Source organism: Hyperolius riggenbachi, chromosome 3, assembly GCF_040937935.1.
Source record: "Hyperolius riggenbachi isolate aHypRig1 chromosome 3, aHypRig1.pri, whole genome shotgun sequence".
NCBI classification, from domain to species: domain Eukaryota; kingdom Metazoa; phylum Chordata; class Amphibia; order Anura; family Hyperoliidae; genus Hyperolius; species Hyperolius riggenbachi.
This window is the reverse complement of record NC_090648.1, coordinates 65,662,072-65,675,440: the sequence shown is the minus strand read 5'-3', so window position 1 is coordinate 65,675,440 and position 13,369 is coordinate 65,662,072. Positions and strand designations below refer to the sequence as shown.

The 13,369-nt window shown below is 44.9% G+C and overlaps 1 protein-coding gene across 2 annotated transcripts in view; it reads right to left on the bottom strand.

Moving 5' to 3' along the window:
- Positions 1 to 13,369, bottom strand: part of LOC137562692 (TLC domain-containing protein 4-like) — a 57,465-nt gene that overhangs the window by 19,587 nt on the left and 24,509 nt on the right. For both annotated transcript variants that reach the window (XM_068274281.1, XM_068274280.1), the window contains one exon: positions 10,315 to 10,404. In XM_068274281.1, coding sequence (XP_068130382.1) covers positions 10,315 to 10,404 — 90 coding nt within the window. The remainder of the gene's footprint in view (positions 1 to 10,314; positions 10,405 to 13,369) is intronic.

Here is a 13,369-nt window from a genome sequence, read left to right as displayed (position 1 = left end):
GGGCACAAGACACCAGGGAACTGTATATGGGAGGGAGGAGGCATTACACACTAGGGAACTGTATATGAGAGTGAGGAAGCATTAGACACTAGGGAACTGTATAGGGGAGAGAGTGGGCCACTAAACACCAGGGAACTGCATATGGTAGCGAGGAGGCATTTACCTTAAAGAGGAATTCCAGCCTAAACAAACATACTGTCATTAAGTTACATTAGTTATGTTAATTAAAATAGATAGGTAATATAATCTCTTACCCACACTGTTTTAAAAGAACAGGCAAATGTTTGGTTTCATGATGGCAGCCATCTTTTGGGTTAAAAGGAGGTGACAGGGAGCATGAGACACAGTTCCAACTGTCCTGTGTCCTGAGCACCTCTCACAGTTGCTAGGCAACGTGAATAACATAGGAAATCACATCGTGCTCTGCACAGCATCAGGGGAAAAAAAGCCCAGGCTTTTTTTCTTTGATGAGTGGAGCTCAGCTAAAAATGCAGCTAAAAATGATGCTTTGGTAAGAAAAACAAATTTCTGATGCTTTGAAACTGTTAAAGAAACACCAAGCCTTTTCAGTTCTGCTGAGTAGATTTTTAGTCCGGAGGTTAACTTTAAGGGAACTGTATAGGGGAGGTGGAGGGGCCACTTGACACTAGGGAACTGTATAGAAGAGGAGGGAGGGAACTTGGAGAGACACCAGTGAACTTTTATAAGGGAGGGAGGTGACTACTTGACATTGAAGTTGGTTTATTTGAGTGAAGTATTTCAGTTTGACACCTCTGGCTTAAGGAGTAACTCCAGTCTCAGCATTGGGACATTAAAGTATTCTCTGTGGCCAGGCTGAGATCCTGTAATGTATGATGAGAAAGATGAATCATTCCACTCTGCACAAAGCTTTGTACAAAGGCCCTTTCCTCAGCCTTCTGACCCTTATTCCTGAATTAGCACCATCCAACAGAATGAACAGGACTTGGTGAGAAGAGGCATGAGGTAACAGGAAGGGGGTAGGGGAAGACATGGACAGAAAAGAATATCCTCTGAAAGAAAGGCCTTGTTGAACGCTCCTTAGTTCAAGTCATTGCAGGTCTGTTATTTAGACTATGGAGCCTATTCATGGAAACTGTGTAGTGTCAGTTTGTACCCTTGATGCATAAAATGCCATCTGTGAAATGTATATAGAGATGCAATGGGCTGCTTACTAGTGTCGTATAACGAGCTCGTGCTCACTGCAGGCCACAGAAGCCCTGCCCATAAATGGGCCGGCCTTCAGTCAACCCCTGCCTGCCAATTACGCACTTTGAATAAGAAAGCAAGTTATTCATCCCACCAGCCTCCTGATTGGTCATCAAAACTGACCAATCAGGAGGCTGATGGGATAAAGTTAAAGCACACCTAAAGTGAGACAGATATGGAGACTGAGGATTTTTCGGTTCCAAGCCTTGTTTTGTTTGTGTGCACTTTTGAATGCGATTTTTCGTAATGCGCTCTTTTCCATGCATACCAGTGAAATTAGTTTACATATCCAATTTACTTCAGAATCATATGCGATTTTCACTTGACAAATGAGATTTTTCTGCATTTCCATTGACTTACTTTAATATGCGAATCCCACATGCTTTGCCCAAAAGAAAAAAGGATACATGCTGGCCAAATGTTTTCTGCAGAAAAATCGCACCACAAAGCAGGTGAGGGTTCGTTCACACCACATTTAGGCCATGAAAGACATATCCTGACCATAATTTTGCATCTATAAACTTTTTATTTTTGATTATCCTGTTATAAGAATGTAACTTCATTTAAGTTAGTGATTACAGGTAGTCCCCGGTTAACAAACGAGATAGGGACTGTAGGTTCGGTCTTAAGCTGAATCTGTTTTTAAGTCAGAACATTGTGCCATCTCTGTCCCCTGTATCTCCTCTGTGCCTCCAGTGTGCCCCTCTGTGTCACCTCCACCCTTTGTACCAGTTTATACAAGTTTAAAAGCCATTTTTTCTTTGTATTTTATTAAAAAAAAAAAAAAAAAAAAAAAAAAACGATTTTCCAGTCCAATTTGAAATTTTTTTTTTTTACTTGTTCCCATGGAAACACAGAATCCATGGCGTTCGTATCGGCGGGTCGTTCGTAAGTCGAGCATTCGTAAGTCAGGGACTACCTATACAGCAATTGGGCTTTAAAGAGACACTTAAAGGGGTTCTGTGGGCCTTTAAAAAAACAAAGCGTCACTTACCTGTGGCTTCTACCGGCCCCCACAGCTATTAAGTCCCACAGCGTCACAGAAGCTGCCTCCGTTCATCGCTGCCGGTGACCTGCTAATAATTCGTTTAACTAGACGAATAGCACTGTGTCCTCGCTCCCGCGCACGTCATCGGGAGCTTACTGCGCGTTAGACTAATAATTAGTTCACCGGTGGCGACGAATGGAGGCCGCTTCAGTGACGGCGTGGGACTTGATAGCTGCAGGGGGCCGGTAGAAGCCCCAAGTAAGTGACCCTTTGGCCCACAGAACTCCTTTAAGCCTACCCAAAAATATCGATTTTACTCACCAGGGGCTTCTACCAGCCCCCTGCAGCTTTCCGGTGCCCTCGCCGTCACGATCAGATCCTCCTGTCCCCCACTGCCAGCTACTTTCACTTTGCTGACAGGCCTGTCCATGCGTACCCTTCTACGCGTTCCTGTCTGCAATGGTGTCCTGCACCTCCACAGGGCGCTATTGCGGACGGAAACGTGTAGAATTAGACTTAATAAATAAATAGAAAAGTGCGCTCCTCTCCACAAACCTCAGATAATTAGAATGCTATTGACCTGGTGCGCTATAAGTAATAGAGATGTGTATCTCAATGTATTTGCTGAGAAGAAAAGCAGGTCCGGCACCAGTCTCAATGCTTCAGTGAGAATTTATTCCAACAGGTACAGTGAAAAAAGGCACATGGAGGTACAAAAGGGCGGCCTGACAGCCGTTTCGCAGGTCTCCCCGCTTCGTCAGAGGCCTGTTGGAATAAATTCTCACTGAAGCATTGAGACTGGTGCCGGACCTGCTTTTCTTCTCAGCAAATACATTGTGATATCTTCACTAGGTTAAGAGCACAGTCTGCTCGGTAATCAATTCCGACTGCCTATTCCAGCCCTCTTCGAGTGCCAGTCACCTTTACTCTTCATCTACTATAAGAGATGTGTATCTCCTAATAATCTTACAATGAAACTAAGCGCTCAACAAGTCTACAATATACATGTGTACATACAATTCTTCTTTCACTCTTAAATGAGCCCAGTATGATACCCCCTTAATCATGCAATACAATCCCCCTCACACAAATAGTACCCAGTTCATGTACTCTTTACAATGTGTATAAATAGGCAAAAGTCCTAGTGCTCAGGCCCAAAACCGATAGTCTAGGCAAGTGTCCTTAAACTCCTCACAATATATTGTCAAAATAGTCATGCTCACCAGATGACAATGCCAATCACTACATTTGGCATTTAGCGTATGTGGCCCAGCCTGCGACAGCCTTCTTATGTCTTCATTAGACTCACCGCAGTACATGTAAAAAACAAGAGGGACCTCTATGGTGTAGTATGTTGGTTACATATATACTTCACCCCGTGTCTGACACACAAACCTCCACCAGTGTGATCCACACCTAAATAGACACGCTGGCCTCTTACCAGATCAAATGGCTGACCAGTCAAGACCAGCATAAGCGCTTGCATCGGTGTGGAAATTCCTTCTCAGACACGTCCCTCCAGTCTTTCAACACCTTTGAACTCAGACAGACACTCCAATAGTGTAACACCGTTTATTCCAGTAAAAAGTTAAGTTTAAAATTGCACTTACAAACTTCAATAAAATATGCGCATGTAAAAGTATCCTCGAGGTTCAGCGTCTCCCTCCGTGGATAGGCTCCGCCCAACTAGTTTCGTCGTGATGACTCATCAGGGGCTTGGCCTTCCACCGGAGGAGACGCCTTTTATCTATCCATCAGTCTCCTACCTCCAATGACGTGCAAATGTGCCGCCCACCAACTCCATTACCTCAGCGGAGGTCATTGTGTATTGCGGAATCCCGCCACCTGTCTTACCCAACTCAGTCCCCCTTAGTAGCGTGGCATGTGCCTAAATAAAATAAAATGAAATACCCACCTTTCGAGATGAAAAACTCATAACTCCTTTAGTGTTCTCTTCCTAAGATCTGTGCGTCAGCGAACACCGCCCCCTCCCTGTGTTATGTCCTCTCATTGGTTGGTGCCTCTTCCCAAGACCTCCGTGTCAGCAAACACCGGCCCGTACATGTGTTATACACTCTCATTGGTTGGCGTATACCGACCTCCCCTCAGTGGGAGTGCCCGTTACCATGGTGATTTTTCCTCCTCAACTGTTCACGCGCTGACAGCTCAGAGTTTAGCACATGCGTACTACCCACATGTCTCCGCTGTGCATCACCAGCCATCATAGCCGTTCAGTCACACTATTCCCCTCACACCTACTCTCTCTATATAATGAGATCAGTCCCCCGTCACCAGGCGTTTTCCCTAAGTGTTATCCCCTGACACTAAACCCCCACAGCTGAATGCTGCTATGATAGAATGTCGGAATCTGTGTGCATCACCTTTACACTTCCACATAAACCACATCACAGACCCCCATGTTATTAGTAATAGATTCACAGACACCTATAAAATCCTCTGAGCAGTAAACAGATAAAAAAATAAAATCAATGGTCCAGAAACCTTTCTACCACTTGAATCAGTCATCCGCAATATAGCAATTAATATCTAATTCCACATTCAACCCCCCTGGTTTTAATGTTTTTAATTCATATATCCAGCGAGTTTCCATTTTGGAGATCTCCCTCACCTTGTGACATCCTCTCCATCTGGAAGTCTATTTTTGGATACCCTGGAAAGTGAGTAGACTGGGGTCTCTGAAATGTTTATCATCAAAGTGTTTGGAAACACTATGCCCCTGAAAACCCTTTAGAATGTTATTAACATGCTCCCCCACCCGTGCCTTTAAAGATCTCTTGGTTCTCCCCACATATTGTAGTCCACATGGGCACCCCAAAAGGTATACCACATGGGTGCTGCAGCAGTGCATGAATTCTCGTATCTTGTGACTATTCCCTGTCATATGGCTTGTTATAGTCTGTGTTTTAATTCCCTGGGCTTTCTCACACACAGTACATTGTCTACATGGGAAAAAAACAACCTGTCCCCACATATCAGTCCTGTTGGTGACTTTTGGGCCATCTATGTATGTTCTCACCAGTTTCCGTTGCAGGTTGTCTGCCCGTCTATAAATAAAATGTGGCTTAACCGGTAGTGCAGCCCCCAGCACTGGATCATTTCTCAACAGTCCCCAATGCTTTCCAATCACTTTCTCTACTTCCCTATACTGGGAGTTGTAATCCAGAATGATGGCATGTTCAAAAACGTTCCGTTTGTTCTGTGAACCCCTTTCTGCCAGAAACCTCTCTCTGCTACATTGAAGGACTTCCCCAGCTGTTCTTTCCAACTCCCCCCGCTCATACCCCTTCTCCACAAATTTCTCAATTAACATTCCTGTCTGCATAATATAGTCAACTTCCTTCGTGCAATTTCTGCGGATCCGGCAAAATTGTCCTCTAGGTATATTCTGCAACCATTTCGGGTGATGGCAACTACCAATGGGTATGTAGGAATTCCTGTGTTTTTTTAAAAAATGTTTTAGTCCCCACTGTCCCCTCTTCATAATAACAATGTCGAGGAAATCCAGTTCCACCGCATCACTTTTTGCCGTGAGATGGATCCCCAAGTCATTGTCATGGAGCCACCCAACATATTCCTGCAGTTCACCACTCGTGCCTTCCCAGATCCAGAACAAATCGTCAATGAACCGCCGCCATTTGCTAACTTTATGACACTCAGGGCACGCCAGGACCCTCCTCTCCCACTGATCCATAAAAATATTAGCTACGCTGGGGGCATACTTAGCCCCCATTGCGCAGCCAAGGATCTGTAGATAAAAGTCACCTCCATACCAGAAATAATTGTGGGTTAAAGAAAAATCTAACAGCTGTAAAATAAATTCAATTTGTTCCCCTCTGATCGTACCTTGATCCAGAAGGGCTTGTTCAACTGACTTCAACGCTTCATCATGTGGGATTATGGTGTATAAAGAGGTCACATCTGCTGTGACCAGTAGACTGTTATCATTGATTACAATACCATTGGTGGCCTGAAGGAAATGCTTGGTGTCTTTAAGGAGGTATGATAACCTCTGCACTACCGGTTGTAGAAATTTGTCGATGTATTCTCCTACCCTTTGATTTATAGACCCTATCCCGCTGATTATAGGCCTTCCAGGTGGGGCTTCCAGATTTTTATGTATTTTCGGGTTACTGTACATTACGGGAATCCTAGGGGCATCAACAACCAGGTACTTGAACTCCGCATCTTTCAGTATGCCCTTATCTAAACCACCCCTGAGAATCTTTCTTAAAACTTCTTTATATTCTACTGTGGGGTCTCCCCTAAGTTTTTTATATGTAGTTTTGTCCCCGATAATCTTCCTCATTTCTTGTTTGTATTGTTTTTCATGCAGGATCACCACCCCTCCCCCTTTATCAGCTGGTCTAATAAGCACTTCTTTCTTTCTACTCAACTGTCGAATTTGCTCCAATTCAGTTTTATTCTTCCTAATCTGAATTTTTTCCAAATCGTTCAGTACCATATTTTTAAAAATCTGGACCGTTCCATCTTTGGACATATCAGGGGGATTGAATGTGGATCTATTCCTCAAGTCTGTATGTATAAAATCAGAGGAGCAACCACCTTTAATCATTCTGGACATTGGTCCTTCCTTTGATAGAAAATATCTCTTCATATTCAGTTTCCTCACATATTTGTGTACATTAATGTATGCATCAAATTTGCTCAACCCCTGTGTGGGGGGCATATTTTAAACCCCTGTCAAGAACCTTTATCTCTGCTTTTGTTAATGGCACCCCACTTATGTTGAAAATTCCCTTTCCCTCTACTCTCTTCTTCTTTTCTGATCTCCCTCCTCTTCTTCCTCTTCTATTCCTCTTTATCGCGTATTCCTCATAAGGTACTCCGCATCTTCCCATTGACTCCTTCCTCCCCCTTTCCCCCCTAAAAAATGATGATGTATGGTTTCTTCAGTTTCTCTGCTAAGAGGCTCAAACCTATTATATGTGGGGGGGTAATTACCCCATCTTTCCCTTTCCTCCCAGCTTCCTCTAGCCGGTTCTCTCCTAGGGGGGCTCCGGCCCCTGTTTGCAGGATGTTTAGAGGGGTCAAATGGGTATTGTTTAGGGGTAAAGCCTCTCCCTCCTCTGTGCCCACCCCTACCTCTGTTGGGTTTGGTTGTTTCCCATCTTTCCTCGTTGGGGAGCCTGATATCCCTCCTCACAGGAGAGGGGTATGCCACCCTTTGATGATTGGGACCTCTCCCTGATGTATAGCGAGGATAATATTCCCCAACGCTACCTCTGTCCTGATCAACAAACCGTTGGGGTCTTTGTTCACCAGCCTGTGTGACCGTCTGATAATTGGTATCTGCTGTTCCTTTGGTGCTAACCTCCTCCTCCTCTTCCTTCATTTTCCTTTTCGTTTGTTCAATTTGCCATTTATACGCCACCTTCTTTTTATATTCCTGCCAATCATTTTGAAATCTGCAAATCCTTTGTTCGCTTACTTCCCTTTCATTTTTTTGTATAACCTTACTTAAAATGCTGGCATTATTGGCTGGTGATGCACAGACGTGGGTAGTACGCATGTGCTAAACTCTGAGCTGTCAGCGCGTGAACAGTTGAGGAGGAAAAATCACCATGGTAACGGGCACTCCCACTGAGGGGAGGTCGGTATACGCCAACCAATGAGAGTGTATAACACATGTACGGGCCGGTGTTAGCTGACACGGAGGTCTTGGGAAGAGGCACCAACCAATGAGAGGACATAACACAGGGAGGGGGCGGTGTTCGCTGACACACAGATCTTAGGAAGAGAACACTAAAGGAGTTATGAGTTTTTCATCTCGAAAGGTGGGTATTTCATTTTATTTTATTTAGGCACATGCCACGCTACTAAGGGGGACTGAGTTGGGTAAGACAGGTGGCGGGATTCCGCAATACACAATGACCTCCGCTAAGGTAATGGGAGTTGGTGGGCGGCACCTTTGCACGTCATTGGAGGTAGGAGACTGATGGATAGATAAAAGGCGTCTCCTCCGGTGGAAGGCCAAGCCCCTGATGAGTCATCACGACGAAACTAGTTGGGCGGAGCCTATCCACGGAGGGAGACGCTGAACCTCGAGGATACTTTTACATGCGCATATTTTATTGAAGTTTGTAAGTGCAATTTTAAACTTAACTTTTTACTGGAATAAACAGTGTTACACTATTGGAGTGTCTGTCTGAGTTCAAAGGTGTTGAAAGACTGGAGGGACGTGTCTGAGAAGGAGTTTCCACACTGATGCAAGCGTTTATGCTGGTCTTGACTGGTCAGCCATTTGATCTGGTAAGAGGCCAGCGTGTCTATTTAGGTGTGGATCACACTGGTGGAGGTTTGTGTGTCAGACACGGGGTGAAGTATATATGTAACCAACATACTACACCATAGAGGTCCCTCTTGTTTTTTACATGTACTGCGGTGAGTCTAATGAAGACATAAGAAGGCTGTCGCAGGCTGGGCCACATACGCTAAATGCCAAATGTAGTGATTGGCATTGTCATCTGGTGAGCATGACTATTTTGCATTAAGGATTCCACTGATTGATGATAATACTGCAGGCTTGGATTCTTGAGAAAAGGATAAGGATTGACAATATATTGTGAGGAGTTTAAGGACACTTGTCTAGACTATCGGTTTGGGGCCTGAGCACTAGGACTTTTGCCTATTTATACACATTGTAAAGAGTACATGAACTGGGTACTATGTGTGAGGGGGATTGTATTGCATGATTAAGGGGGTATCATACTGGGCTCATTTAAGAGTGAAAGAAGAATTGTATGTACACATGTATATTGTAGACTTGTTGAGCGCTTAGTTTCAGTGTAGAATTAGACGCATGGCTGGGCCTGCGCTGGCGCAGTAAGTCTGTCAGCCGAAAATGAAAGTGGCTGGAGGCGGGGGACAAAAGGATCCGATTGTGACTGCGAGGGCACGGGACAGCTGCAGGGGGCTGGTAGAAGCTTCAGGTGAGTAAAGCTGATTCTTTACCGTAGGCTTAAGGATCCCTTAAGGGTTCGTTTACACTAAGGGCGTTTTTACCCTATTTTCAAGCACAGGCGATTTTCAAAACCCCAGAAAGCTTGCATTATTTAACATTATCAGTTAGCCATTAAAAGGTATTACTTTTACAAGACTGTTTTTATCTACCTGTACAAAATCTCCCTAAGAACGCTTGTGCAATGATTCCCTACGAAAGTTCACATTTGAGCGGTTCGTTTCCGATCTGCTCAGCAAGATTCCGCCTCAATGGAAGGTATATGAAAAACGCAGAATGCTCACAAATTCAGCATTGCGTTTGCGGTTTTAAGAATAATTACATTGTATTTATTCTTTTCCGGGTCAAAGAGTTCACTTCATGACTTGCCTCAGGGAGTGAATGAAAAAACTGCTTTGGAAAAGCGTCTAACAAAAACGCACTGCCCACCACAGCACCGGGAATCGCAAGAAAAAATTGTGTCAAAAAACGCCCAACTCGAATGCTAATGCGATCGGAACGCAATGTGAACAAGGCCTTAAGCCAAATCCTAGAAATGACTTTTATCTCAACTGTGAAAAAAAGTTCCCAATTCATGTATCCTCTGGCTCCTGATCACATGACTCGCATCGGTCATGTGATCAAGAGCTGGCGAATGGTAGAAGAGTGTGTGGTTAAGATGCATGGAGGAGCCCTGCAGCAGGTAAATATTGCACACGCTCCCTGCACTACTCTGCATGCAGGTGGGGAGAGGAGGAAAGAGTGGGCCCCCAAGATCCTGGGGAGTTATGCCACTGCTGTCTGTGCACTCAATGGGAAACATTTTCTTCCGTTTTTGTTCCAGTTACCAGACATGAAGTGAAATTAATCTTTAGTCTAGTAAGGAAGAGAGCAATGAAAAATAACTGTCCATGTGACTCTCTTGGTATTGAACTCATGGCACTCAGTACCCGTATGTGGAAACCAGAGGTGGTTGGCGTTATGTGCTCTGTGGCAAAGAGGAAAAGGGAAATAAAAGCAAATACAGGAAGCAGAGTCTAGACAGAAAATACACAGAGATGAGCCAATCACAACATTTCACACTGAGGTAACATTCATGACCAACAAGAGTGACACTCACCATATGGGGTCACGGTTGATTGCATCGTCATATGCTAATATGTAGAGACACAAAGACCCAACAATGAACGCGTGGACTGTGGAGACGCACCTGTAAGACAGAAGGCGTGTCACTGCAAACATGTGCAGCAATAATAAACTGAGGCGCATGGGCGTAACTAGAAATCATTGGGCCCACAAGCCTAACTAGGATGGGAGCTCCATCTATCACCACAGCTTAAGTAACCATTATCAGGCAGGCTTTGAGCCCCCAAATATCGGTAAAAGGGAGCCTTTGCACACCTCTAGATATTAGTATTTGGTCGCCTTTGTTCCATCCACAGATATTAGTACTTTGCGCCCCTAGATATTAAAGCGGAATGAAACCCAGCATTTCTACTTTGCTGTAATAGATTATTTATAGCATATTATATACAACCAGCATTTTTTTTTACTAGAACTGCATTCAAAGGGTTAACACACGCTTTAGAAGCTTCCATGCCTGCAGAGCTGGCCGCATCCGAACTTTACATAATGTTAGCTTGTGTTTAATTGTATCAAGTAAGAAATGTAAACAAAGCCTTCTCTTACACTGCAGGGTTCCCCTGAACAAAGTCAGACAAGCATAAATGCTTTCTGATGCTTTCTGACTAAGTTAGAGGATTAATAAAGCAGTTATAAATAAAATGCAAAATCAGCTCTCAGAGTAAAATAAGTGTACTTTAGGAACGTATAATTTCTAAATGAATAATAATACTTCTGCACAAAAGCAAATATACTAACCGTATGGCATATAAAAAAGTAGGAAAACATGTTTTTATTGAATATTATGTCAGGGTTTTATACCGCTTTAATTCTGTAGCCTTTGTGCCCCCCTCACCCCAGATATCAGTATCCGGTACATTTTGTGCCACCCCCCCACCACATTTTACTTTTAGGTAGCCTTTGTGCCCCTGAGATACTGCAGAGTGTGGAAGCACTGTACATAAGCAGCTTCCAACTAAGTCTTGAGTCCCAATGCCCTCCTCCTCTCTTAAAGGACAACTGCAACAAGAGGTATATGGAGGCTGCCATTTTTATTTCCTTTTAAGCAATAGCAGCAGCCTCCATATTCTTCTCATTTCAGTTGTCCTTTAATTGAAGCCACTTTGGCGCTAGTCTACTTTAGAGGACCCAGCAGGTAACCTCATAGGGAAATTTCGCTAATGTGATTGGGTGGACGGCACCCTCTCAAACTGCTAGGTGTCAGATAGGTTGTAGCAAACTACGCCCACACTATTCGACCAATCACAACACTTTGTGCTGTAAGAGGGTGTTGTGATTGGAGCACTATTGCCTATGAGGTTTCCTGCTGGATCCCCTAAGGTAGACTAACGCCACCACTTGCTCTGTAGTGTCATGAATGAACGCCTCCTGGGTGTTCCTGCATGTCTTGTGACCAGGAACCATAAGGAGGTATGCTGCAGTACTGAGCATGGCTGCAGTGAGGGGAGGAGTATGGACTAAACTTGCCACTGGAGCAGGGGAAATGCATGCTGTGCTACGCTGCAATTTGGACAGTGACAAAAGGGTGGCACAGGAGGAGGGCGCTGTGAATGGAAAAGCCACCATCACTGTTGGGCCTCCCAGCAGTGATGGTGGCTATTGTTATGTTCCTGCTCAGCAATTGGGTTACTATAAGATGTATGACTACAGGACTTTGCTAGAGCCACCCCCATCCTGTGAAACTCTCTCCCACTGCCCAACTGACCTGCCCCCTTCTTCAAACAAGCCCTCAAAAAACTCACCTCTTAAAGAGACACTGAAGTCTCTTAAAATTCAGCTTTTTATTGCAAAAAACTCTTTAACATTATTCCCCTAACTAAAATGCTGCATCCCCGCAGCTGTACACTAACCAAATACCCCCAACTCCGCTCGCAAAATCCACGACATTCATGGTCGTGGATTTTGCTGCCCGGGAGGCAAAGCTTTCAGCTGCTGCTCTGCCTCCATGCGCGTCAATCCTCGCGTATCTCCGCCTCCCCCGCCCCTCTCAGTGAAAGAAGACAGAGGGGCGGGCGGAGGCGGCTATCCACGCTGATAGACGCGTGTAGAGGCAGAGCTGCAGCTGAAAGCTCTGCCTCTCACGGAAGCGCTCCCCGCAGTGTGCCCCAAGGGGTTTGGGGGGGATTTAGTTAGTGTACAGCCGCGGTTCTGCAGCGTTTTAGTTAGGGCAATAATGTTAAAGAGGTTTTTTGCAATAAAAAGCTGAATTTTAGGAGACTTCAGAGTCTCATTAAAGAGACTCTGAAGTCTCCAGAAAATGAGGTTTTTACTTTAAAAACCTCATTAACATAAATGCCCCTCTTAAACCGCCGCAGAACCGCAGCTGAAAACCCCCCTCAATCACCCCAAACTCACGGGGGGGTACATCGCGGGCTCCTTCCACATAGAGGCAGCGCAGCTCTGCCTCTATGCGCGTCAATCAGCCCGGATCGCCGCCTCTCCCCCGCCCCTCTCAGGCTTCCTTCACTGAGAGGGGCGGGAGAGAGGCGGAGATACGTGCTGATTGACGCGCATAGAGGCGGCAGCAAAATCCACGGCCAAGAAAGTCGTGGATTTTGCCTGTCCTGCACCCCCGTGAGTTTGGGGTGATTGAGGGGGTTTTCAGCAGCGGTTCTGCAGCATTTTAAGAGGGGCATTAATGTTAATGAGGTTTTTAAAGTAAAAACCTAATTTTCTGGAGACTTCAGAGTCTCTTTAAAGAAAGGCCTACCCCACTTCGCCAATGCCCTAACTCTCTCTGCAGTAAACCTCTTGATGCAGCCTCCCTCCTCTCGTGTTACCACCCCCTCCCCTTAGATTGTAAGCCTTCGGCAGGGCCCTCCCTCCTTGTATATCCTACCTGATCGTGCACACAGAATGGTGTGAACTTGTATTATTAGGAGTAAAACTCCAGTGTATGACCTGGCTATGCGTGTCTCAATGCTTACTGCCTTTATTGCAGGGCTGTGGAGTCGGTCCAAAAATCCACCGACTCCGACTCCTCAATTTAGGATGACTCCGACTCCTCTAATTTGCATATTACAATTTTGTTG